Source organism: Leuciscus leuciscus (genome assembly GCF_965113295.1).
Source record: "Leuciscus leuciscus genome assembly, chromosome: 10".
Classification (NCBI taxonomy): domain Eukaryota; kingdom Metazoa; phylum Chordata; class Actinopteri; order Cypriniformes; family Leuciscidae; genus Leuciscus; species Leuciscus leuciscus.
Genome location: NC_138734.1, coordinates 29,316,077 through 29,342,476, shown reverse-complemented (window position 1 = coordinate 29,342,476; position 26,400 = coordinate 29,316,077). Strand labels below are relative to the sequence as shown.

At 37.0% G+C, this 26,400-nt stretch overlaps 1 protein-coding gene across 1 annotated transcript in view; it reads right to left on the bottom strand.

The window, feature by feature from the left end:
• Nucleotides 1-26,153, bottom strand: part of sema3ab (sema domain, immunoglobulin domain (Ig), short basic domain, secreted, (semaphorin) 3Ab) — a 40,936-nt gene extending 14,783 nt beyond the window's left edge. Inside the window, exons 1-7 of the mRNA XM_082181798.1 lie at nucleotides 25,610-26,153; nucleotides 11,593-11,753; nucleotides 8,371-8,433; nucleotides 4,642-4,761; nucleotides 4,300-4,393; nucleotides 2,341-2,460; nucleotides 712-854 (exon numbers count right to left, since the gene is read on the bottom strand). Of these exons, the coding sequence (XP_082037924.1) occupies nucleotides 712-854; nucleotides 2,341-2,460; nucleotides 4,300-4,393; nucleotides 4,642-4,761; nucleotides 8,371-8,433; nucleotides 11,593-11,753; nucleotides 25,610-25,724 (816 nt within the window). The 5' untranslated portion in view covers nucleotides 25,725-26,153. The remainder of the gene's footprint in view (nucleotides 1-711; nucleotides 855-2,340; nucleotides 2,461-4,299; nucleotides 4,394-4,641; nucleotides 4,762-8,370; nucleotides 8,434-11,592; nucleotides 11,754-25,609) is intronic.
• Between the last annotated feature and the right edge of the window lie 247 nt (nucleotides 26,154-26,400).

The window sequence follows — 26,400 nt, the reverse complement described above, 5'->3', positions numbered from 1 at the left end:
ATGACTCCTGTTTTATGGGAGTCCGCATCGCAAGAGCATATTAGCTTACAAATCATGCGCTTTGGGAAAAGTGTTTTGAGGTCATAATATACAGTAGTATTGCGTATGGAACCGCACAAACATAAGTCTTTATTGATAGATAATCTGCCCCTGTAATCATAATTTGTGTGAAAAGGAATAAAAGTATTTGGTGGTTTACTGCCATATAGTTCATTTCAGCTGGAAACTTCAGTGAATTGTAGGCTTATGTATTTTTGCGAAAATGTAGGTAGAGGGATTTGTAGGTAGAGGTGTTTTTCCAATGAGCCTAGGGTGGATCTGGGGCAAAGTTGAAACAGAACTGATCATTCCAGTCTTCTAAGATATACAAGGAAGCAGATCTCTCCCCCCCATTGACTACCATAGTATTTTTTTTTCTTACTATGGTAGTCAATGGGGGGCGAGATCTGCTTGGTCACAAACATTCTTCCAAATATCTTCCTTTAAACTACAGCAGAACAAAGAAATTAATTCAGGTTTGGGACAAATTGAGGTTGAGTAAATGATAGAATTTTCATTTTGGGGTGAACTATCCCTTTAATAACATGTTTTTACTCCATACTCTCTTCATAACATCAGTCGAGTGTTTGAAATAACTTCCTTTTTTGAGCTGATGTAGCTTCGTATCACAAAATGAGGCAGACAATATATTATTTTGAAGAGTCTGTGTACCTTGCACAGCTGTCCGATTCTGGCGTGTGTGGCTTTGCTAATTTGCTCCCCATCAATGGCGTTCTCTCTGAAGAACAGATAGATCTTGTCATCTTCAGGGTTGTCACTCTCTGGGATGAGATACACGCTGACAAATCTAGGATCTGGATGGACAACAAACAACGCATTAACACTAAAGTATAAAAATACATAATACAGCAAAAATTATTTATCCAAAACTAGTACAGACCAATGAACAAGAGATTATTCACATTGCAATTAAAATTTTATTGTTTATATTGTATAGTTGAATGAATCTGGCTCTTCAAATCTACTTTTGCACTGTGTGTGTGTGTGTGTGTGTGTGTGTGTGTGTGTGTGTGTGTGTGTGTGTGTGTGTGTGTGTGTGTGTGTGTGTGTGTGTGTGTGTGTTCGTAAGATGTTCAACGTCTGTAGGCTCTATTTACAGTGTACAGTGCCCAGCTTTTCACAGCCTGTTTTTCATGAGTATTCAGGGTTATTGCTTTATTCACATAGAACCAACAGCCACATCACATACTGTAAGCTCACATCACCAGCACTGTGGCACTAACTCACAGTGACATAGACAGTCAGCTCACCACATCTGCAGCACACACACACACACACACACACACACACACACACACACACACACACACACACACACACACACACACACACACACACACACACACACACACACGCGCTACTATGACGCAAAATATGTTCACTGGAGGCAAAGGCATTCATTTACTCTAATTCAGTTAAAGGGATACTCCACTTTAAAATGAAAATTCTTTCATCATATACTCACCCTCATGTTGTTTCAAACCTGTATGAATTTCTTTCTTCTGCTGAACAGAAAGGAAGATATTTAGAAGAATGTCAGTAACCAGACAGTTTTTGGTACCATTGACTTCCATAATAGGAAAAAAAATATACTATGGAAGTCAATGGTACCAAAAACTGTCTGGTTACTGACATTCTTCTAAATATCTTCCTTTCTGTTCAGCAGAAGAAAGAAATTCATACAGGTTTGAAACAACATGAGGGTGAGTATATGATGACAGAATTTAGATTTTAAAGTGGAGTATCCCTTTAAAAAAATAAAAATAAAAAAAAGAAGTAGTATGAGGAAATGAATGATGCTATTTGGTATATAATCCTAATTCCATCAGATTTGCACAAACACACATACATGTTAGCACACGTATAGTTAGTTTTTCAGATCAATTCCAGTTTTTCTAGTTAAAGAATTCTCTGTTTCTCTCACATATAACTGCACATTTGTGTGGGTAGTTCATGCAAAACATGAGCATAAAATATTATTTTTATCAAGATGTTGTGATAAAATTATATAAATGCCCTGTATATTGGGGGTTAACCCTTCCTTTAAAGTTGTTATATTTAATTCTGTATATTGGGGGTTCACCATTCCTTTAAAGTTGTTATGTTTAATTTAATTTTATGGAATTTGGATTTGACCTCTGAGTAAAAATAAAACAGCGATTTGTAATGAAATAGTAACGGTAATGCATGTGTATCAAGTACATGTATTTGTTTGCATTCATTTTAAATATATAAAAAGTAATGAGTGCTGTGTGTAAATGTGTTTTTTGCATGTCTCACCATTGAGCCATCTGGAGTCGTGCTGCTCCGTTCTGATTGGATGGTGCTTGCCTAAAGTTCGGAAAATGGCAAAGTCCCGGCCCATGAAGTCTGCTGATGTCCCAGCATACAGTTCCCCATCTGATGATCAAAAAAGCCAATTAAAACTCATATTCAGGAGGGTTAATGTGAGTTCAAAGTGGATGGCAAGAATAAAATATCAGGAGACGGGAGCGGGAGGATCTAGTTCAATCTGGGTTTTGTAAACTTTAATAACGGCTCAGGTGAGGATTCAAAGAGGTGTGACAGTCAACACGCACAGGCAATTTCACGCTCAGGGATGGTGTGAGAGAATAGGACTGTGTGTGTGTGTGTGTGTCATCATAAGTGACCTTTAATCTGAGACGAGAGATTTAACAGTATAACGCTCTGTAGGTAGAGCACTAAACCAGAGGAACAGTCTGCACTGGTCATCTTGAAGAGAGACCATTAATCAAGGGTGTTGAGTTTCAATTTGTAACACATGAACCAAAGCAAAACACACTCAGGATTATGTACTGCCACACACCAAACATACACACACACACACACACATAATGAATGTTTATTCATTGTCGCTACAGTAACTAACCAAATCTTCTTTATGTTCTGTTTATAGTTCAATTAATTTCTCAGAGAGCTAAATAAACCAGCTCAATGAAGCATAACAGAAGTGCTATTGAGAAGAGAAACATGTTCTGACTCTCTCTTTTATTACAGGTTGAGATGAAAATTATACATGAATTTCAGAAATTATAGGTATTATTACTGTTTAAATATTTTTCAAAGTCATGGAACTTTCTGCTTATTTCCAGATTTCTGTCAGGACCACTATCGTCAAATCTGATTGACAATTAGCATACAGTTTGGATTGGCGGTAGTGTTCTGTTCTGGGCAAGAACTCCCTGCGCAGCCTAGCATGGATAAGAGCAGGGAGAGCAGCAATAACCCCCCTTAGGGTAAACAGAACAGAACCAACATGAATGTATAGCAGATATCATAAATTCAAGATTTTAAAGTACAACATGATTCGAGAATATATTTATGCCAAATCCTGACTGACGAGAGGAGGAGCTGGGGATGGAGAAGGGTAATTAGCTCCTGAGAAACGCGATAGCTGCTGGTAATACTGAATGAGCTTATATATGTATACAGTGATAGGCGTCGTATTCCTATAGGTAGACGTGGATCAGCTGAGAGTCAGCTGATGCGAGCTTGACTAACGTGACCTGCCAGAACTGACGCTACGCTTGATTTAAATACAATTTTGAAACCCAGATTTTCTCAATGTGGATTCGTACTTGGACCTCACTAAAGTAAAGTAACGTGAAGTAACGTGAATTGACGTGAAGTAAAGCATAGTAAAGTAGGAAAAATAATTTATATTAAAATATTTTTTTAAATATATATTGTTAAAAAAAAAAATTATAGTAATATTCACTTTATATATACTTTATAAGAATTTATATTATTATTACTATTATTATTAGAAATTATACAAATGAACACAAAATGATGAAATAAGTCCAGAGTAAATAAATATAGTAAAATAAATTATTATATAATTATTGAATCAGTCAGATACCACTATCAGTGTTTCAGTGTTTTCAGTTCCACTGGTCTTACGTTTTACCTTTGATTTATTTACATAGTAACCTATTACTTGCTTCATTTTATGGATCTGACATAAACATCTATCAGAGGGGCAATGGGGTCATGTGACTATTTACACCACCCATGTTAAAAGTGAAGAACGTATCATTCCAATTTATAGTTTGAATAAAATACATCACCAACCCTTTTAAGAACCTTTAAATTAAATTTTGGTCGCAAATGTGACTTCAATGTCTGGTCAAATTACCATACATTTAATACAGGATTACGGGATTACACTAAATTGAATAATATTAAGCAGAAGATTAAATTGCCTCACACACTCACCGATCAGCATGGAAGCAGTCAGCAGTTTGGGGTCATATGGACTCTTTCCACGGCCATTCTCAAAGTTTGACGACCCTAGCCGAAAGATGTTGTCCTGGAAAGAAACAAGCACACAATCAATCTTACGCAAATCCACAATGAAACATTCATCAAATTTCGCTCCCATTTCATTGTTAAAACCCTTCTTGAAGTGATTCAGTGATTCGCTAACAGGGAGGAGAAATTTTATGATAAATTTTATGGTCTTATCTGTGACTGCTAAATAATCAAAAGTCACATAACAATGTGACCGAATAGAACAGCTGATAAACTGTGAAAGATTAACTGATGTGATGAGTTTACCTCCGGGCGTTTGCCCACTTCCACATAAGCACAGACGGGATGGAAGGATCCTGTTCCACACACATACAAGTGCGTCTGGTTAAACGGCTGCAGAACCTTTATGAAGTTAGAGCACTCCTTCTGCAGAGAGAGAGAAAGAGTCAACATCAACATTGTGTTTAATGATCAGAAAACAGCATTTATATTGATATAGCCAATATGTTACCAACAGCAACTTCCAAAACAATGGTCTTGAACTTGACAGAGAGAAAAGCAAACTAAATCAGTGGTGCACCAGCATTTCTTGTTTCACAGTCGTCACTGCGTTCTCAGATAAATAAACACATCCCATCTGTGTCAACAAATGGCAACAGACACAGACAGCTTATCGCCTACACACACACACACGCGTTTTATGTTTATGTTTTATGTTTTATGGGGACTTCCAATGGACGTAATGATTTTTATATTGTACAAACCATCTATACTATCCCATAACCCTGCCACTAATCCTACCTATCACACAAAACTTTCTGCATTTTTAGATTTTCGAAACACTTAATTTGGTTTGATTTACAAGCTGTTTACAAAATAGCAAAGAAAAAGCAAATCAAATTTATTTAGAGCAAAGAAAAAAATGTATATATAAAAATTATTTTATATATAATTATATATAAAAGTTTGTTGTCAGTGAAAATGTTTTCAAACAAATCAATACTTTAATCAGCAAGGATGCATTAAATGAATGAAAAGTGACACTAAAAAGACATTCATATGTTTTACAAAAAAAAAAAAATCCATTTCAAATAAATTATTTTGAACTCTATTAATCAAAGAATCCTGAAAAAAAAAAATACACCGTTATTTTAAAATGTACGAATTTTTAATTATTATTTTTAATTTTGCTGTATTTTTGATCACATAAATAGAGCCTTGGTGAGTATAACTGTCCTTCAAAAACATTAAAAAAAAATCTTTAAAAAAAATCCTAAACTTTTTTCTGGTTGCAATCTAATTAGTGGGACATAGTTAATGTACTGACCTAAACCTGTGATTACTCTGCTAGGACACCTGTGTGAACTTGACGGGGAAATGACTTCATACATCCACAAATAATTACTTTCAAATGATCACCTTCAATATTATATAGCCCACACATAGGTTAATGTTGCATGACCATGTGTTTGTTACAATGTAATCTGTGGACTAAACCAATCATTTCTAGTCCTATAATATTGAATAAGTCCTCTGTTTATTGTGGCAAAAGGATGTAATGTCTGTAAGCATCAAAATCCTGCTCTCTCACACATGCAGCAGAATTCCACACACAGCGGCACAGGCTCACAGCTGACCAACACACTCCCACAAAGCGCTTCATTAAAAGGAAAATATTACAACAGCTGAAATTGTTTTTCATCAGAGTGTATAGTGCATTTGCAGGGAAATCCTGTTATGGGCGTCCAGAGCTCCCCAGTGGCCTGTACTCTCAGGGATAGTGTGTGTGTGTGTGTGTGTGTGTGTGTGTGTGTGTGTGTGTGTGTGTGTGTGTGTGTGTGTGTGTGTGTGTGTGTGTGTGTGTGTGTGTGTGTGTGTGTGTGTGTGTGTGTGTGTGTGTGTGTGTGTGTGTGTGTGTGTGTGTGTGTGTGTTGGGATTTTGCCTATGTGTGTTCAGAAGCTCCTCAGTTGTGTTAAAGCCACGTGTCTGAGCAAGCCTCATCTGGAACGGACTGAAGTGACTCATCTGATGTGGAAAAGGTTTAAAGAAAAGTATGACAACATATAATACGTGACTCAAAGATCTGGCTTCTTCTTCTACTTCATCAATTCTACTATCTGTAATGAAATGTAATGCAATGAAATGAAATGTAATAAAATGAAATGAAATATAATATATAGTAATTTAGTTAAAAATAAGTTATTTATTTCAGAGTCCAGAGACAATTTGACCTAACATGCTGCACTGCCGCCAACAGAAATGGATGTTTTTGTGAAGACTTGTGTCTCATGATGAGCATTGATCTCACTCCTTTTTTGTTTCTTACAAATTGCGGCTTAGATCCTTCAACATAACCAGCAGTTTTCTGCCTTCCTCGTCCCTCAAAAGGGCCTGAAATTGACATTGTCCCACTTCACTTCAAACAAGCCTCAGTCAATCTGTCTCTTTTCACCGGGTCCCCTCCGTTCACATAAAAGCCATCTTTCAGTGAGTACCCTGCTATTCATCGAGACATGTTTACATCAAAATCTCACACAATGCATGTTATTGCAATTCAAATAAGCGCCATTGAGAACCAACCAACCGTATGGTCTCTTTATGATGCTAACAGGGCCGAGTGCTGCTTTCTATAGCTCTATATGTTCAAGGCAGTGCCTCGGGCAGGATCTGCATTGGAATTTATGAGAGCAAATGCTAGCTATGCCTGGAAAGTGTTTACACACCGTTGTCCCACAATTCAGTGATTTTTTTTTTTTTTTTCATTATTTCATTGACATCTGCTGAGCTGATCTTGTGGGAGAAACTGTTAACACTGTTTGTGAAAGCAAAAGATGGATGACAGACAAGCTCAGCTTTACCTTCTCAGAACGAGAGGTTCCTGTCAAAAGCAAACTAATCATGTTTTGTTTTTTTTGGATCCATCTCAAACATTACATTAACGTTCAATAAAAAAAGGGTATTTTGCTCTTTTGAAATCTGATGTACTATGTAGACATTGTTTTTGAAGAAGTCTCTTATGCTCAGCAAGTTTGCATTTATTTGACTAAATATACAGTAAAGCAGATAAACTGTGAAATATGATTACAATTTGAAATAAATGTTTTCCAATTTAATGGATTTTAAAATGTAATTGGGGGCCAAACATCAATGGTGCATAAGCACCTATTATAATCGTTAGTGTTCTCATTATTCCGCTGCTTCTTCTTCCACTCTGGAAATCTATGGCCGCCCATAGAACCGCTTGTGGGAAAGTTATGAAATTTGGCACACAAATAGAGGACAGTGTGATTTGTCACTCTAGCAAATTTGGAGTTTCTAACTCAATCCATCTAGTGCCACCAACTGTCCAAAATTGCACTCACGTTTATGCTAATAACTAGAAATTACCATTTCGAATTTTCCAATTCTTTCTTTTTCAAATTCCTCCTAGGCCATTGCTCAGATTTTCACGAAAATTTTACTCAAGTTGATTTGTCAAACTGTTCTCGAGTAACACACAAACAAATTTGACAAAGAGCACGCCAAAATGGACGTTAGGCTATATCTCAGCAATGCTTCTGACCAAACTTTGTTTGTGTAATGACAACCATGACCGGAGGCTACCTAAACAATTTCGGCACAGTGTCACCTAGTGGTCAGGAGATATCAAATAAAATGGCTCTTTTTGTTTATAACTTCTGAACGGTTTGGCAAAAAGTCACAAACATGACTTTAAGACCAGATTCTAGGGGTCAGTGGGAGGGTGGGAAATCATTATTACTGTTTTTGGTAAAAGAAACATTGACTAAGATTAAAGTGCACAATTCTTGTGCATAATGCATTTTTATAGTTTCATCTTGTTTATATATCACACATACAGTAAACAATTTACTAAAAAGAGAAATATATGAGAGATGAACCAGTGAAAAGTGGAATGCTGCAGACAAACAAGCAATTCAATGCATCAGTGAAGTCTATCCGACAGATCTCAGGGTTGTGGAGGGGACAGAAGAGAGAGGATAGAAGAAGAAAAAAAGCAAAAGAAAAGCACTTACCTGGACGTCCTTCCCAGCCCACTTGCATTCATCTCGTCGAGAAGGTGAAGAAGGCCAGGATATCTACCAGTCAGAGAGAGAGAGAAAGAGAGAGAAAGTTAAAGGGGAAAGAATACAGGGACATCTTTTGTTGGAAGCTTCTAGTTGTATAATCTAACTCTATCTCTTTTTTTTTTTTTTTTTTTTTTTAGCTATGCTCTGGTTGTCTAACCCTCAGAGAATATAGCTAATAAATACAACACATTTTCACACTAAAAAAAGGTTAAAATCTAATGCAGCAGCAGTTCACTCAATGCTATGTAGCATAGCAACAAGTTTAGCAGAAACATATTTACAATTTGAAGTACCCAGCGTGCCACACACACATCAAGGTCACTGTTTACTGATGCCACTGATAACCATTTTGGAACGAATTTAGCAATCTTCATAAAGTGTTTGAAATGCAATATAATTACATAATATATTCATTTAACTATATGTGACCCTGGATCACAAAACCAGTCTTATGTAGCACGTGTATATTTGTGGCAATAGCCAACAAAACATTGTATGGGTCAGAATTATAGATTTTTATTTTATGCCAAAAATCATTAGGATATTAAGTAAAGATCATGTTCCATGAAGATATTTAGTAAATTTCCCACCTTAAATATATAAAACATTTATTTTTGTGAATGGATGCAGCACTATCGCCAATAGAAATGGACAACTTTAAAGGCGATTTTCTCAATATTTTGATTTTTCTGCACCCTCAGATTCCAGATGTTCAAATAGTTGTATCTCGGCCAAATATTGTCCTATCCTAACAAACCATACATCAATGGAAATATTATGTATTCAGCTTTCAGATGATGTATAAATCTAATTTAAAAAAAAATACCCATAAGACTGGTTTTGTGGTCCAGGGTCACATATAATATAATTTATTTCACACTTTATTTCTCAACATAGTAATTAAAAAAATGGAAACATTACAAACAAAAATAATGTTAGGATTTGCAGTAGATTCAGGAATATTCCAGGGTCATGAAACTTTAGAGAGTGTCAGAAAAAAAATGCCTTGAGATGAACATACAATGTTTAGTCAAATACAATGAGTATGTTCATCTCAAGAAATTTTTTCTGACAAAAGTTTGGGGTTGGCTGTATTTATTTGATCAAAAATACAGTAAAAAAAAATATATTTTGAACAATTATTAGAAATTAAAAGAACATTTCTATGTGAATATATTTTAAAATATAATTTATTCCTGTGATTCAGCATCATTTCTCGTCTTCAGTGTCACACATTCAGAACTCATTCTAATATATACATTTGCTGCTCAAGAAACATTTCTTATTATCAATGTTGAAAACAGTTTTGCTGCTCAAAAAAACTATTTTTTTCACAATTATTTTATGAATAGAAGGAACAGCATTTATTTATTTTCGTAACAGATGCAAGTCTTTACTGTCATTTTTTATCAATTTATTTCATCCTTATGAACAAAAGAATTAATTTCTTTAAAAAAAACAAAAAACTTTCCAGATGTGTAAATCTTAGGAATCGTGTGAGAGGGACTCAGTGGAAAAAGTAATGGAAGTGTATTAGTGGGGAAAAACAAGGTTTCTATGGGACTGCTGTCACAGCGAGTTACGTTCTCCTTGTGGCTGGAGAGAGTTGAGTGTGCTCTAATATAGCTCCTGTTTGATTTGAACGTGTGAAACTACATCCAGATCTGAGTGAAAATGTGTTTCTGAATGAGACAAAGAGAGAGAGAGTACTGTCTGTATAATACTGAGCATTCTCTATTTGGAAGTTTGAATGGAAGAAGAACATTTTTCTTTGGTAGCGTGCAAATGGCATGTTGCCCTTATTTGACCCTGATGTAACTGTTCCTGACAAAAATAAAAAATTTCGACTCACGTTTTTGTTTTAGATCCTCTTTCAGTGGTCATGGAAATGTTTCTCCATAAAATAAGATATTCAATTTAAACACACACACATGCACACGCACGCATGCTCACACACATCCTCCTTATATCCTCCTACTCTAACCCTACCCATCACAGAAAACTTTCTGCATTTTTTGATTTTTAAAACATTTCATTTAGTATAATTTATAAGCTGTTTTCCTCATGGGGACAGAAAAAATGTCCCCATACGGTCAAAATGTACTGCTATTACTATCCTTGTTAGGTTTCTCTTAAACCTAACACTGCCCCTAAACACAAACCACACAGAAAACTTTTTGCATGTTTACATTTTCAAAAAAACATAATTTACTATGATTTATAAGCTGTTTTCCTCATGGGGGCCAAAAATTGTCCCCACAAAATCAAATATTTCTGGTAATACTATGCTTGTGGGGATATTTATTTATTATTATTATTTAATGCAACAGCATGTCTTGTATGAAATGTTCCTTATAACGTAGGATATTTGACTAAAGAACATTTTTTTAGGATAACTTATATATCCAGCATTTCTTCATATGGTAACATTTATGTTATCTTTGTTCTGTGAAGGTTATGTTTATAAAGTATATAAGCTAAAGTGGGCTGTGGTTTTGCCCTGGTACCGTTTGTCTGTACTTCGCTGTGTTTATTTTGTTCATTATTTATCCAGGTGAATGGATAGCAGCTTTCAGCCAGACTCTATGTGATCAGTATGACAGCTTTACTCTGAAATATTCATACTCTTTTAGCTAGAAACAGATCCCCCTGTGTGCTGATGTGTTCGTGTTTGTATGTAAGGCAGAGAGAGAGAACAAGAGAAACAAAGAGACAAAGACAGACTAAAAGTACATCTATTTTACATAGAACTTTTATGTGTTATGTGTTGTATGAAATATTTGAGCTTCAATTTGTTAACAGTGGTGGTTTAAAACAGATTAATTTTGAGAGACACAGCGTCCTTGAGAGGGTTTAGAGTGCTGACAGCTTTAACATGCTTTAACATACAGTAAATTTGCGTAAACTCTAATCTAATCAGCTTTCAAAACACAGTGTCTGTAAGAAATTCATCATATCTAACAATAACCTACAAGGCAGTAACTGTCACACTTTAAATCAGATTCTGTGAGCAATGTTTTTGGTTTCAGACAACTTACCAGGCAGTGGAGTTTGCTTTGCACATCCCTACAACTAGCAATTCTACAGCAATTTCATTTGAATGATGTCCTATGTGCAGTAATGACCACCAAAATTGGTTTAATAGCTCTTCTAACCCCCTTTTCTTACCAGTTGCTGGTCCATGTTGATGTCCACCAAGTTGAAGGACAGCACATGGTCCTTTGCCCCCACAAAAAGCCGACCTCTCTCCTCGTCCAATAAAAAGGTGTGATAGGCAGAGCTGTTGGCCAATCCATTAAAAGTGAGAAGGTTGTTGGACTCCAACATTTCTGTGGGGAAAAAGTGAACATAGTATATAGGATTTATTGCACATTAGAGAAATTGTCTCCAACAAACTTCAAAAGCAAGTTTGATCTTCATTTGAGAGTTATAAGGCTGATGGGAAGGCTAAAAGATGGACTTTGGCACAGACCGCGAACAGCTCAGCAGGGACGGCAGCTCTCCTCTAGTGTGTGTGAGACGTGTGACTGTGGTTTTGGCTAAAATACAGCTGGGAAAGCTGGCGGTGCTCATGGATACACATAGATATTTGCTTGTAGATTTAGCTTTTGTTCTTTATATCGTTTTTTTCTATATAGAGCAAATAACTGAATGAAGCCAAGCCATGAAATACATAAGCAATCTGTATAAATTAGTTTCAAGTAGCTTCAAAACATTGATGGGACACATTTGCTAGAGATTTCTTATTTAATTTCTTTCTTTCATTATTATAGGAATAGTTCATCCAAAAATGACAATTCTGTCTACATTTACTCATCCTCGTGTTCCAAACATCCCTCTGAAAGAATCATTCTATGGTGGCTGTCAAGCCACAAGAAGGCATAATAAAAATACCATGACAAAGTATCAAGTCTTGTGAAGACATGCAATAGAGCTTTGTGTGAGAAACTGTGTTATCTTTACAGTCAAATTTGAAAATGTGCATGCAGAGATGATATCTGGCTACAGTGAATTTTCAGTGAATAATGACTGAAATTGTTTCTCTTTTCCTCAAAAAATCTATCATATTGCCTCAGAAGACTGGGAATATTATCACGGGTAGCCGTAGTGAAGAGACCAACAAAGATGTGGGATGCAGAAAGATGATCAAATAATATTTAATAAACACCAGGAAGAATATCAAGCAGTACATGTGTAAGAATAATTAGAAACTATGACAAATGATGGGTAACTAGAAGTAAGAATAACAATGAATCAATTTTAAGTTACTTTTACATCCTTTTCGTAGGTTAGAGAGCACTTTTGTCATGCTATATTTGCACTGTACTGAAAAGAACACTGTGAACATGCTGCCTAACATTGCCTTATATTCCACAGAAGAAAGAAAGTCATACCATGACACGAGGGTGAGTAAAGGGCGAGAGAATTTCTATTGGTGGGTGAACTATTTCTTTAATGAACAGTAAGCTATAATTACAGCATGTGTCCATCCTTAAGGGAAGTAAGATTTTCCCTGCCGTCACATTTAAATGGCTCTCAAGAAAGACGTTAATAGTATCTGAGAAATATGGCAGTGTTTGGACATTTATTGTAACCTGCGAGTGTGTCTATGTGTGTGTATCCATTTGTTAGGTTAAGGCAAGAGGGGTAATAGATAAAACACACACACACACATATATACTTTATATATATAAAGTATATATATAAAGTATATATATGTGTGTGTGTGTGTGTGTGTGTGTGTGTGTGTGTGTGTGTGTGTGTGTGTGTGTGTGTTTTATCTATTACCATTCTAGTATATATGTGTGTGTGTGTGTGTGTGTGTGTGTGTGTGTGTGTGTGTGTGTGTGTGTGTGTGTGTGTGTGTGTTTTATCTATTACCATATATATATATATATATATATATATATATATATATATATATATATATATATATATAGAGAGAGAGTTCATGTAAATCTTTATATCCACAGACATATAATGTACTTCTATGTCAGAACAGAATTCAGTGTGACAGAAGAGTTTTTCAAAGAGCGTGAACGGAAAAAGATGAGGAACAGGATAAATTAAAGAGTGAAAGAGGAGAGTGTGAGAATGGAAAGAAAAAAATCTGTGGAGTGGCACAGAGGAGAAGAGAAGAGCAGGATGACGAGAGGTTAAGATTAGGGTTGAGATGACTTAAGAGGAAAGCGAGACAAGAGGAGAAAGAGAGAATGACAGTGAATCTCTCACTCGGGTTTAGAGAGCTCATTTTGGAGTGCCTGTGGTGTTTCCATTTGGCACCATGACTAAAAAACATTTAGAATGCCTTTTACGCACTCAGACACACTTGAAACACCAGGAATTCATCTTACCATCACTTTAGTGTGCATTCACGCACATACACAGGCTTTTTCTAAGACAGAAATGGTGCCTCTTAAAACACAAATTGTTCAGAAAGCTATAATCAGTCCATTAACAAAAAACACACACAAAATCTGACACTTTTTTCTGTGCTATCTCTGTGCTCAGGGTTAGTTCATCCAAAAATGTAAATTCTGTCATCAGTCACTCACCCTCATGTCGTTCCAAACCTACAAGCATTCGTTCATCTTCAGAACACAAATAATCGTAAATTTATTTACTTAACGACATAATCTTCAATTACTGAACAAAAGTCTTGAGGATGAGCAATTTATGTTTTAATTTTTGGGTGAACTATTCCTTTAAACATGGTCAAATGTGTTGGACAGAGCAATATTATTCATAGCTGAAAGCATTAGCAAATTAACTAAATATCATAAGTGAAATGCATGTTTTTGATAGATAGATAGATAGATAGATAGATAGATAGATAGATAGATAGATAGATAGATAGATAGATAGATAGATAGATAGATAGATAGATAGATAGATAGATAGATAGATAGATAGATAGATAGATAGATAGATAGATAGATAGATAGATAGATAGATAGATAGATAGATAGATAGATAGATAGATAGATAGATAGATAGATAGATAGATATCATTGAACATACGACTCTGCAGTTCAAAGCAATGCATTTTGCAATCAAGTTGACAATGTATAGGACTTTTGTGGAGTGTATGACTATATACAGTATTTATCTTACTGTGCAGAAATAAAGAGCACAAAGTTCAATGTTTCCTCTGAGCTGTATGTCATTGAAACCGGTTGAATTATGTCAGTGACTACGTTTACATGCAGCCAATAACCCGTTCAAAACTGGGATATTAGCAATAACCCGGTCACGCACGGCCATGTAAACACCGGCAAAAACCCGAATATGCTCATATCCCGGTTTTTAAAAGCACGGATATGATCCCTGGGGTACCCCTTTTCTAACCCGAATATTTGGTCATGTATACGCGTATCGGCATATCCCCATCAAAAGGAACATTGATTTGTGTTCTGCGCATGTTCTATTCGCAAGGAATCTTGGTCTTTTGAGTGGAGACGGCGCATACAAAAACCCGCGTGCAGTATACCGGAAGTAAACAAGAAGTAGAGGTAAACATGGCGAGACGCAGCACAGCACCACACTTTTGGAGCGAGGAGGAAAGCGCAAACAAAGGCGATCGCTATCTGCCCCGAACTATTCATTATCCGCGTGCTGCTGCTGTTGTTGTTGTCTTTGGATACAGGAAGAAGAATCGGAAATGACGCATATTGCGTCTTAAGGTTGTCCTTACGTCCAGACGCTAACCGTGCGTCGCCGTTTACATCGGGATATTGCCAATTGATTACAAATTCCATGTATACAGGAGTAACTCTCTCTGCTCACGCATGTAAACGGGTTATTCCGAATGTTTCAGAAACCCAAATAGTGACCTTAACCCGACCATAACCCGATATTTGACAGCTTGTAAACGCCATCACAATCACTCTTTCCTCTTTTTAATCCTTGTTTTAATATGTTTTATGATCACTTCTCCTTCCTCAGGTGTAAACGAGTGACTCTGTGCATTTGGTGGTTTCATATGAATGTGTAACATCAACTAACACTGGCGGTCTCATCGGATTGTCAAGTGTCCGCTTGCGTAATGCACTTACACAAGGAAGAGGTCTAATTAAATAACAGACACACAAACACATTCAGCAAGAACACACACAAATACTCTCTAAAATCTCAAAATGGCTCCATCAACAATCACAAACACTCACTTTTCAAGAGGAAATTAACAGTGCACTTGATTATTGTTATCGGGAACCTTTTGAAAAGCATTACATTTAGTCTGTGTCTATACAAATGTCTTTGTGTGATCGTTTTGAAACAGTGTGGCTTTGTTTTTCTTGTGCGCGTCATTATCGAAACAATAAATCAATCAACTTTACACAAGTTTTTAATCAGTCAGGGGAAAACAAAACATGATGTACTGTTTACATTTATTAGCACCTCTGTTATGATCCTGACTGTTGCCAGGGCATTAACAAACAAATCAGATTCCAAAGGTAGAACATCATGTAAGTAGTTCATGATTCAGCTCATTGTGCATGTCTTAGTGAGCGTGTGATCAGGTAGAGGTGTGAGAAGTGCGTTTAATTGGGCTTTGTAATCAAATTCCATCTGAGAACATGAAGTTCACAACCTTGAGTAAAAATAAAAATAAACTGATTTTGCATAAAATGTGAACATGAGATTTATTATTTAACTGCCAAGTACACACAGAGCGAGCGAGAGAGAGAGAGAGAGAGAGAGAGAGAGAGAGAGAGAGAAGAGAGAAAGAGAGAGAGAGAGAGAGAGAGAGAGAGAGAGAGAGAGAGAGAGAGAGAGCACTGACAAAGACTTGACGTGCCTGTGGTGACATTTTTGTAAAATTATTAAGTAGCTTCTTGTACGTTTGATACTAAATTATATTAATTTGCTTCTTGTACACTTTCAAGATGAAATATCCAGTGAGTGGTGCAAAATGCAGAGTCAGTTTTATCTGAAACAGATGAACGTGAATCTGGCAACGTTTTATGGCGGCAGTTCGTTCAGAAATTAAATGTTTGACAAGTGGCGCTAAAAAGGTTACTGCTCTAATAATAATAATAATAATAATAATAACAACAAACGTGAGATAAAAACGCATTTGCTGAAGCAACCCTACCATTTTAGCTCACGTCTACAAGACTTTCACAAAGACACAAGTGCGAGCAAGTTAACGATGTCAGAAAAGCCATTCATACACCGACGAGCCAAAACATTGTGACCACCTGCCTAATATGCTGTTGGTCATCCGTGTGCTGCCAAAACACCACCAACCCACCGAGTCATCGACTCCACATTGACCTCTGAAGATGTCCTGTGGTATCTGGCACCAAGATGTTAGAAGCAGATCGAGGTTGAGTCACCATTGATCGAACTTGTTGGTTCAGCACATCCCACATGCTCAATTGGATAGAGATCTGGGAAATTTGGAGGTTCAACACCTTGGGATCCTGGGGAAACTGTGAACACCTTGAACTCTTCATCATGTTCCTCAAAACATTCCTGAACAATATGTCCAGTGTGGCAGGGTGCATTATCCTGCTGAAAGAGGTCACTTCCACTGGGGAACACCATTGTCATGAAGGGGTGTACCTGGTCTGCAAAAATGTTTAGGTAATTGGCATGTATCAAATTTGAACATGAATGGCCGAACCCAGAGTTTCCCAGCAAAACATTGCCCAGAGCATCACACTCCCTCCACCGACTTGTCATCGTCCCAAAATGCATCCTGGTGCCATCACTTCCCCAGGTAGACAGCACACAATTACATGGCCGTCCACGTTATGTAATAATGGGACTCATCAGACCAGGTGACCTTCTTTTACTACTCCAAGGTCCAGTTGGAGGTGCTTTCAATGGCAGGGGATATCATAGTCTCTTGTGCCACAGTAGACCTTCTGTTGGCCCATACCAGACGTAATAGGCTTCGTTGCCCTCGTGCAGCGATGAGCCTTGGGCCGTGTTGCTCGTTTGTGGTTTGGCCCTCCTTGGATCACTGTTGGTAAATTCTCACCACTGCTGGCCGGGAAGAACCCACAAGCCTTGCCGTTTGAGAGATACTCTGACCCAGTCACTGTGCCATAACAATTTGTCCTTTGTCAAAGTCACTCAGATCTTTATTCCTGCAAAAATGTTCATGCAACCAACACTTTGATAACAAGAACTGATTGTTTGCTTGTTAGGAGATGATCAATGATATTCATTTCATCTGAGACTGGTCATAATGTTTGACTCTTTAGTGCATTTGGAGCTTGTTATGTGATGCAAATGTCAAAATGTATTAGTTTACAATTCGTGAACTATGGTAAAAGTGTTTTGAGGTCATAATATAGCATGGGAATAAATCTTCATTCATTGATAATCTGCCACTGCAGTGATTTGAATAGGAAGTTTTTATTTATTTTATTTTTTTGCGTATTGCAGAAATGTAGGTAGAGGCATGTTTTCATAATGAGCCTGAGTTTTTGTTTTTGGCAGGTTTCGCTCAGATTCAACTATAGTGACAGTTGCTGTGTGAATCAATACCGCATGAGCTGTAATCATCATTTAGCCCAGAGTTATTTATCTATTAAAGATTACCTGAGAACACCCTGAGGAACAAGTTCTCAGAATAAAGGGTTTGAGCTGTCAGAAACAAAGACAAGGAACACCAAACAGTTTCAGTCTACAGGGATGTAACCACATTTTCAAGATTGTGGGGATCAAATGTATAACTTTAGGAATCGAATCGGAAATTAAGTTAACTAAGAAAGACTTAATGACTATCATTGGAATACTGATGCTACAGAAATACATTTCAGTACCAGGATAATAAGTGTAGGTTTGTGCATGAACTAATAAATAATAATAAAAAATAACTAATAAAAAGTTAAAGGGCCCTATCTTGCACCCAGCGCAATTGACTTTGTACACCGACGCATGTATCATTCCTATTTTGCACCCGACGCACAGCGGACTTTTCCCTCCATAGACGCACGTCTGTAAATTAGGGAATGAACTTGTGCTCCCGGGGGCGGTTCAGCGAAAAGAGGAGGCGTGTTCCGGCGCAAACGTTCCCTGGTGCTATTTTGCAGTTCCAGAAAACAATTCCGCCACAGACCAGGAAAAACCTAGTCTAAAGTCAGTGGTGCGTTTTCAGTGGCGCATTCAGATGCTATTTTAAGGGTCCATGTGCAACGCACATAAACTTTGCTTCTCTCATCTTACACACAGACACAGCAGTTGTCATTTTTGCAAACCATACATAATTACACGGAAAAATATTCCACATGAGGGAAATCATTGTGGTGTCCATGAAGAAAACATAGGCATAAATCTAGCCTACACATTTACCAAGATTATTATACGCCTGTTTAACCTAAGCTTATTTAGGTGGGTTTCTCCCATCCCCATACAATGTCACTTCTCTGTCTTTTACGGCCCTGACGAGCACGTTGGTCTCCTCGGCTGTGAACCGCTCCTGGCGTGCGCCTGGCAAATCCGCAAGGATCGTGCAAGGCTAAACTGGCGAAATGAAAGTCTAAAAATCTAAATTAATCAAATAGGATTGACTCAGAAACGAGTTAATGAATGCACACGTGTCACCTGATCCACAAATCGTTAGCCTCATAGCATAATTGCCTACAGTAAGTCATTTTGTGTTTTTTCTTGTTTTCCAAAGACATTGAAATATACCTTAGGCAATTATGCTATGAGGCTAACGAAATGCACATCTTGTTGCTTGTACATATTCTGACCTACATTAATACAAAATCGAGGTTTTGTATCAACAACTATGTCTCTATTTGTACAAAATGCTGCACATTCATGCATTTCTGGATTTTGCAAACACAAGTTGTATTGTATTAGTTTAAATGTAGTGACGCACATTTTTGAATTTGTCAAATAAATGGGTAGTTGTGCACACATTAATAATTAGCACCAGGCCTATTCATTTGTAGTTGTTTGTGTGTGGGTTGTGAAATGCTTAAAAACCGCAAAAAGAAAGTCTCAAAATCCAAATGAATCAAATGAGATTAACTCAGAAAAGACGTCAATGAATGCACGCGTGTCACCTGATCCACAAATGCACATCTTCTTTGTTGCATGTGCAAATTATGATACACTAATACAAAAGACAATATTTGTATTCACAAAAATGTCTCTATTTGTACAAATTGCTACACATTCATTCAATTTAGAATTTTGCACACGCATGTTGAAAGGCATTTGGTTGTAGATAGTAAAACATATCGGCAACCTTTATCAAGTTCATGGATTATAGTGCTTGCATGTGTTAATCAATTTGATACTAAATTCATCCCATAGCCATGGAACTCTGATTGGTTTAATTCATGTTACGCCCAAACCACACCTATGAGTAAAGAAAGTTACTTCAGACCAACCCATTTTAGATTTGCGTCGGGCACAAGAGTCATTTATCCCGCCGGTATAAAAGTAACAGCGCCCGAGATCCACCCACAAAGTTTGCATGTCGCGTTTGATACTTGCGTTTCAGATCGTTAAAATAGGGCCCAGAGTCTATAAGGAATCTGCGTAAATGACTGATTAATATGTGTATGAATATGTATTGATGATCGCTAGCCTTTCAACATGGTGAAAAAGAGAAGAGTTTTGGTAGTTAAAAGAAAACAGTATTTCCCAAATGCAACATGCTTCAACTTCAGAGAAAAATACAAAAGGTATGAATGATGTCTTTATGCTTTATATACAATACTGTTCAAATTTTGGGGTCAGTAAGATATTTTTTTTAAGAATTAATACTTTTATTCAGTAAAGTTGCATTAAATCAATTAAAAGTGACAGTAAATACATTTAAAATGTTACATAAGATTTATATTTCAAATACATGTTTTTCGTTTGAACTTTCTATTCATCAAAGAATCTTGAAAAAAGAATACCACAAAAATACTAACTGTTTTTGACTGATAATAATAAATGTTTCCAAGCAGCAAATCAGCATATTAGAATGATTTCCGAAGGATCATGTGACACTGAAGACTGGAGTAATGATGCTGAAAATTCAGCTTTGCATCACAGAAATAAATTACATTTTAAAATATCTTCAAATAGAAAACAGCTATTTAAAATCATAATAATATTTCATAATCTTACTGGGTTTTTTTTATACTGGTAATTGACTGTTATTTTTATAAAATAAATGCAGCCTTGGTGAGCATAAGAGTTTTCTTTAAAAAAAAAAAATCGTATTAACCCCAAACTTTTCAACGATACGGTCTCATAACTTAGCTGAGTCAGGACAAAAACAGGCAATGTTTTATATTTGAGATTCCAGAACATACGGTGCCCCTGCCTGGCATTGTGGGTAATCTACAGCACCAGCACGCAGTCACACAGGAGGAAGTGGCTTTAGACATGCTGCTATTCTGAACCTCACCAGTTTAAACAGCACACAAACAGGACTATGCCAGGAGAAGAGCTAGTCTCATCCTCTTCAAACCACTGAGACCATCTCTCTGTATAATTCCATTCATCTATTGTTGTGGAAAAACCTCTGAGAGCCCAAGCAATGAGGGGAGGGCAGGTGGAGGCAGAGGAACGGTCCCATCTGAAGCTGATAAAAATAAACTTCCCTACCCTACATACTGCCTGCACTCTCTGCGGGGCACGTGTGTGTGTGTGTGTGTGTGTGGGCAAACGAAACATGAGTGCTACACACTCACCTTTTTCCATTCATCTCAGCATGCATGTCCATCTAATCAAATCTGGAGTTCTGATTATTTGCGTACGTGATCGTTTAAACCCTTTCCACAGGGTCCAAATATGATTTTAAGGCAATCAAATACCTAAAATCAAATCTAATCCAATTTTCATCATGTCTTTTTGCTTTCCAAGGGGAAAACTGTATTATGGCATAAATGTTTTCCATTTCACAGGAATTTGGCGGAGTATTGTTTTAGGTGTGTGCGCTCTAACGCTGTGGCTTTATTTCTGAAGAGGATAGAGTTCACATGCTGCAAACGCAACCCAACACCAGATTCTTGGCGTGTTTGTGAATTAAAAGCTTAATTAAAGTGAAATAAAACTTCTCTCATTCCTTCATGAGATTATAGCCGTCTTAAAACATTCACTTTGGAATGGGATAGCTTTACACTAAAAACATTATTCCATCCCACAAATTTACACACACACACACGCTCGCACTGAAGTAGCCAATCTCTTGTTTCTGTACTAGCTACACCAACATGCAGCCACAGATGCTCATGTTCTTTATGCATTTCCACACCACTTCACATTAATGTAAGGTGTTATTGTTAACCTGCCCTGGGAACTTTCGGCTCAGAGGGGACACTGATACCACCCTTGCGAGGAACGCAATAAAAAAAAAAAGATCACGTGAGGACATTTGAAGTGGTCCTCAATATTTGAAAGGCATTTAATTCAGTAAAACCATGTTTAGCATAATATGAAAATGTCAACAAGTTTCTGTGATGGTTAGAGTATAGTAAATCATTATGACAAAAACCATTATGTCTTTGAGTGTTCCTCATGTGGTAACATTTAAATCAACATAGTTTAATACAAATAAATAAAATAAATAAATAAATAATTACAAATTATTTTGGGGATCAGCTCCTTAAAGTAGCAAAAGAACATATTCACTTTTTACAGTGAACTTTTGTATAATAATAATATTCTACAATAAACATTACCATATGAAAACTTTGTTTATAGCTTAATGTTATATTAAGGTGCGTTGCTTATATATTTTATCTAACTTATATTGGAAGTGAAGAGTGTACGTTTTCTTCAATCCTACCTTAAAGGTGCATTGTGTAATATTTAGGAGGATCTGTTGACAGAAATGCAATATCATATACATAACTATGTTTTTAGTGGTGTATAAAGACCTTACTTAATGAACAGTTATGTTTTTATTACCTTAGAATGAGCCATTTCTATCTAGATACACCGCGGGTCCCCTTACATTGAAATGCGTCAACATGTTTCTATGCAGTAGCCCTAAACGCGTTTCATCCAACGCTATCTCACGACCAATTCGTACGAATTCGTACGAATGATAAAAAGTTGGCTAATTCGTACTAATTCGTACGACCTCACTCGTACGAATTTGTACGATTTGTCTAAACCCACGTGATGGGTAGGTTTAGGGGCGGGGTCAGGGGTAGGTCATTCGTATGAATTCATACGAATTGGCCAATTCGTAAAATATGTACGATTTTGCAAAAATCGTACTAATTCGTACGAGTCAGGTCGTATGAATTCGTACGAATAAGCCACCTCGTAGAATTTGTACGTTTTCCCGTGAGATCGGGTTGTTTCATCACTATGTTGTTCTTCGTACAAGGAAGCAAGCTAAAGTCAGCGAATAAAACACTGACACGATGAACAAGTAAGAATAATATTTGCAATAACATATTGTTTTACTGAATAATTAAGTAAACCTAATTGCTTAATTTATCTTTGTAAAAAAAAAACTCATTGCTTAATTGGCTACTCTCTGCCGTCTCAGAGATATTTTCCTATCGGCCACCGTAACTTCTGTTGGTTGCAATTCGCAACCTCACCACTAGATGCCGCTAAAAATTACACAGTGCACCTTTAATATACAGACATAACTTCTGTACAAGAACAAAATTCTTAGGCTGGATTCTCAGAAAAACTGTGAAGCATCCCGACCAGCCCAAAACAAGAAAATTGGCTTTGTTGTAAAAAAAAAAGTTTAATAAATAAAAAGTTTGGCCAATCAATGGTAAGTGAATATTTTTCCAAAAAGCTGTATAAACAAACAAACAAATAAATACATATGTTTGCTGTATTTTTTGGAGTCAATAGTGCCACTGAAATCACACAACTCATCTTTAAATAAATATAAAACCAATACATTATTGTTTTGTTTTAGTAACTAATTAAAAAAACCTGCAGAATTCAGTCTCTAAATTAAGACACTAAACAAACAAATACATACTCTCCATGAGTAATTACTTCCACATACCCACATGCATTTTAATTGATGAGAATTCAGCAAAAGATGAATCAGCCAGACTGTGGTGACAAATGTTCACAGGTGTGCGAGTTTTCTCGGATGCTGGAGGATATTAGAATCAGTCTTGGCATTTCACCAAATTGTGATTGCTCAGATCAGCCTACATACAGCACAAACACACATGCACTCTTAGAGCAAAAGCACAAACACATACACATACACATGCATATTCCCTCTCTCCATCTCTCTTTGTCTCTTCCTTCATTGTTTTCCACACAAACAGTGTGTGCATGCCTGTAGGTGTCAGTGTTTGATACAGCGAACAGCTCTAGACGTCTGTGTGCATCTGTGTTCGGGCAGATGAGAGCTCTGGGTACTTAAGAAGCCCCCTCTGTGTTTGTGCATGTGTGCGTGCTGGATCGAGTGTGTCTGTCGCCTGACAGTCACACACCGCGGTTCATATAGAGCTCAGCTTCCACCAGCCAGCTAATGAGGAGCTGTCAGTGCAATTAGAAAGCTGGCAGAGAGAGAAATGGCTCACTTTCATACAGCCATCTGCCCTGACTGTTAAACCTCTCTCTCTCTCTGTGTCTCTTTCTAATTACAGAGGGAGGCTGGAACGAGCTCTTTCATTTAAACACTCTTACTGTGAATTCACTCTTGACAGCTCACTTCATCACGAACACCAATCGGACGGGCAGAGTTGTAATGTTTTAACATAACCGCATCGTTAAAAACAGCCACCTTGCGTTGTACAGTCTGCAATTATAATAACACACTCCATCAAAACACTGAGAATCTTATAAACAATTTACTCTAACTTAGAGCAACAAAAAGTGGAGGAACGTACAGTACTGTATATTTACACGCAGAGAAGAATATGAGTGATCAGTGGTTCACGACCCAAAAATGTTCTGATTGGGTCACTGTCAAACAAAACTGTACAGAAATAATAAAATGGAACATCATGCATAGTTATTATAGCAAAATAAAGTCTCATCAGCCTCTGAAAATATCTGTTGTTAGTATTAAAACTGCATATCCAGTTAATTTCTTCTTTATTATGGTGCAAATTTGGTATCACTTGCTAGCATGGATGTTCTCATCCTCAAAACGATGAACAAAACTAAGCAAGGTGAAAATCATTTATGAAATAAATTATGAATTACAATTGGTATTGGGTTGGTTACTGAAGCAAAACCACTGCGATCATTTACAATTGACTGATATTAATAAGTTAGATTTAAAAGGTGCAGTATATACATTTAAAAAAATAGTTTTGGCTGTATTTTTGGCATTATGAAATGTAGGTTTTGCTAGCAGTTTAAACATTCCCACCTGTGCATCCAGACAAAAGCATTCAGCCCAAAGGTTTTGCAAACACACACACACACACTCAACTACGCATGCCTGATTTAACCTGTGCATGAAACTCAACAAATAAATCACAAAATAGTGTGACACATAATATGTCTCAATCCTAAATACTTTCATACATAGTTGAACCCTTCCTTCTAAAATACTGCTATGAATTAAATTGAAAAAAAAAGAAGAAAAAAATGCTTTGTCAGGCAACCTAAAATCATGTAATTTATGTGGGAACAGCTAAAATAATCAATGATCAAGTTAAATATTTGTTTAATATTACTGAATTAGGTTATACCAACAAAAGTAATATTTAAGGGTCAGATCAGGCAGAAATAGTGCCTTTAACTATTGTGCAGATTAAATGTTAAATGTTACAAATAAAAAAAGAAAGAAAGAAAAGGCTATTTTTTTTTACCACTTGAAAGTTTTTTGTTTTGTTTTTTCATAAAAAAAATTATCATAATGAATCATCTGGTTGTGCTACTTCAATCTGTCATTTCACCCCTCGGCACCACCCGAACACAAAACACAATATTACTTTAAATACCACCACTCTAATATTTTTGTTATTAATAATGAAAGCAAATTAAAAAGTAAAACTCCATGTCTCCAGCTCGTTTTCATGCTTTCAAAAACATCTTTCTAAATTACCCACCATGCATAATTAAACCCATGTGAATCATATCAATGAAATATCCCCCAGAAGCATCCAGAACCGTACGCCAACTCCGGACAAGAAAGCATCTCCAACACAGACTGAACCTATCAAACTTTAACAAGCCAAAAGATCTGCTCTTCTAAGATTCCTCAATCATTCTGACCGATTTTTCATTTCTCTTCTTTCCAGAATCCCAACAGCAGGAGGTGACTGACCTTTATACGAGAGTTTGAGCCGGGGTACGTTGTTCTTGCTCCTCTGTGCATCGGTTCCTCTCTCCGGCACGCCGAGTGCCCACAACAGCAGTACAATCCCCCACAGGTAGTCCATGTTCTTCCCTGTCTGCGTGCAGTCCCGTGGCCTCTGGTAAACACTGTGTTTCAGCAATCCAGTCCTTCGGAACGCCACCTGAGGATGGAGCAGGTGTGTCTGTGTGTTGAATAAGTCAGCGCGTGTGAACCACACAACGATCACATCTCTCCTGGTGAAGCAGCCACAGCCTCAGGAGAGGACCATGAGTGTCCACACCACTCACTGTTTCACTTTCAAAGTGTGTTTGTTCTGTTCCTGTGGTTGTTTATCTCCTAGATGTTGTAAGCTCTTCCTCTCTGACTTTTAAATAGTAACTTGGCTGAGACTAAACTCAACTGAAGCTTGGTGAAGCCCTAGGCACTCTTCTGTTGCTCTCTCTCTGTGTCTCTCTGCAAAGCTCAGCGCGCACACAGTCTCAGCGCAAGACTGAGAGAAGGCAGAGCCAGCTGAGAAAGACTGAGAGAGAGAGAGAGAGAGAGAGAGAGAGAGGGGGAGAGACAGAGAAAGAGAGGGAGAGGGAGGGCTGTACTTCCAGTAGAGGATCCTCTAGGTATACTGTTTTTTCCTACTTCCACATCCCACACACTAGGGAAGCTTATTTCCGCCAGGGGGGGGAAATAAAAAGAAGGTAATTGCAAGTGTATATCTCACAATTCTGACTTTTCTCTTAACTCACAATTCGGAGAAAAAAGTC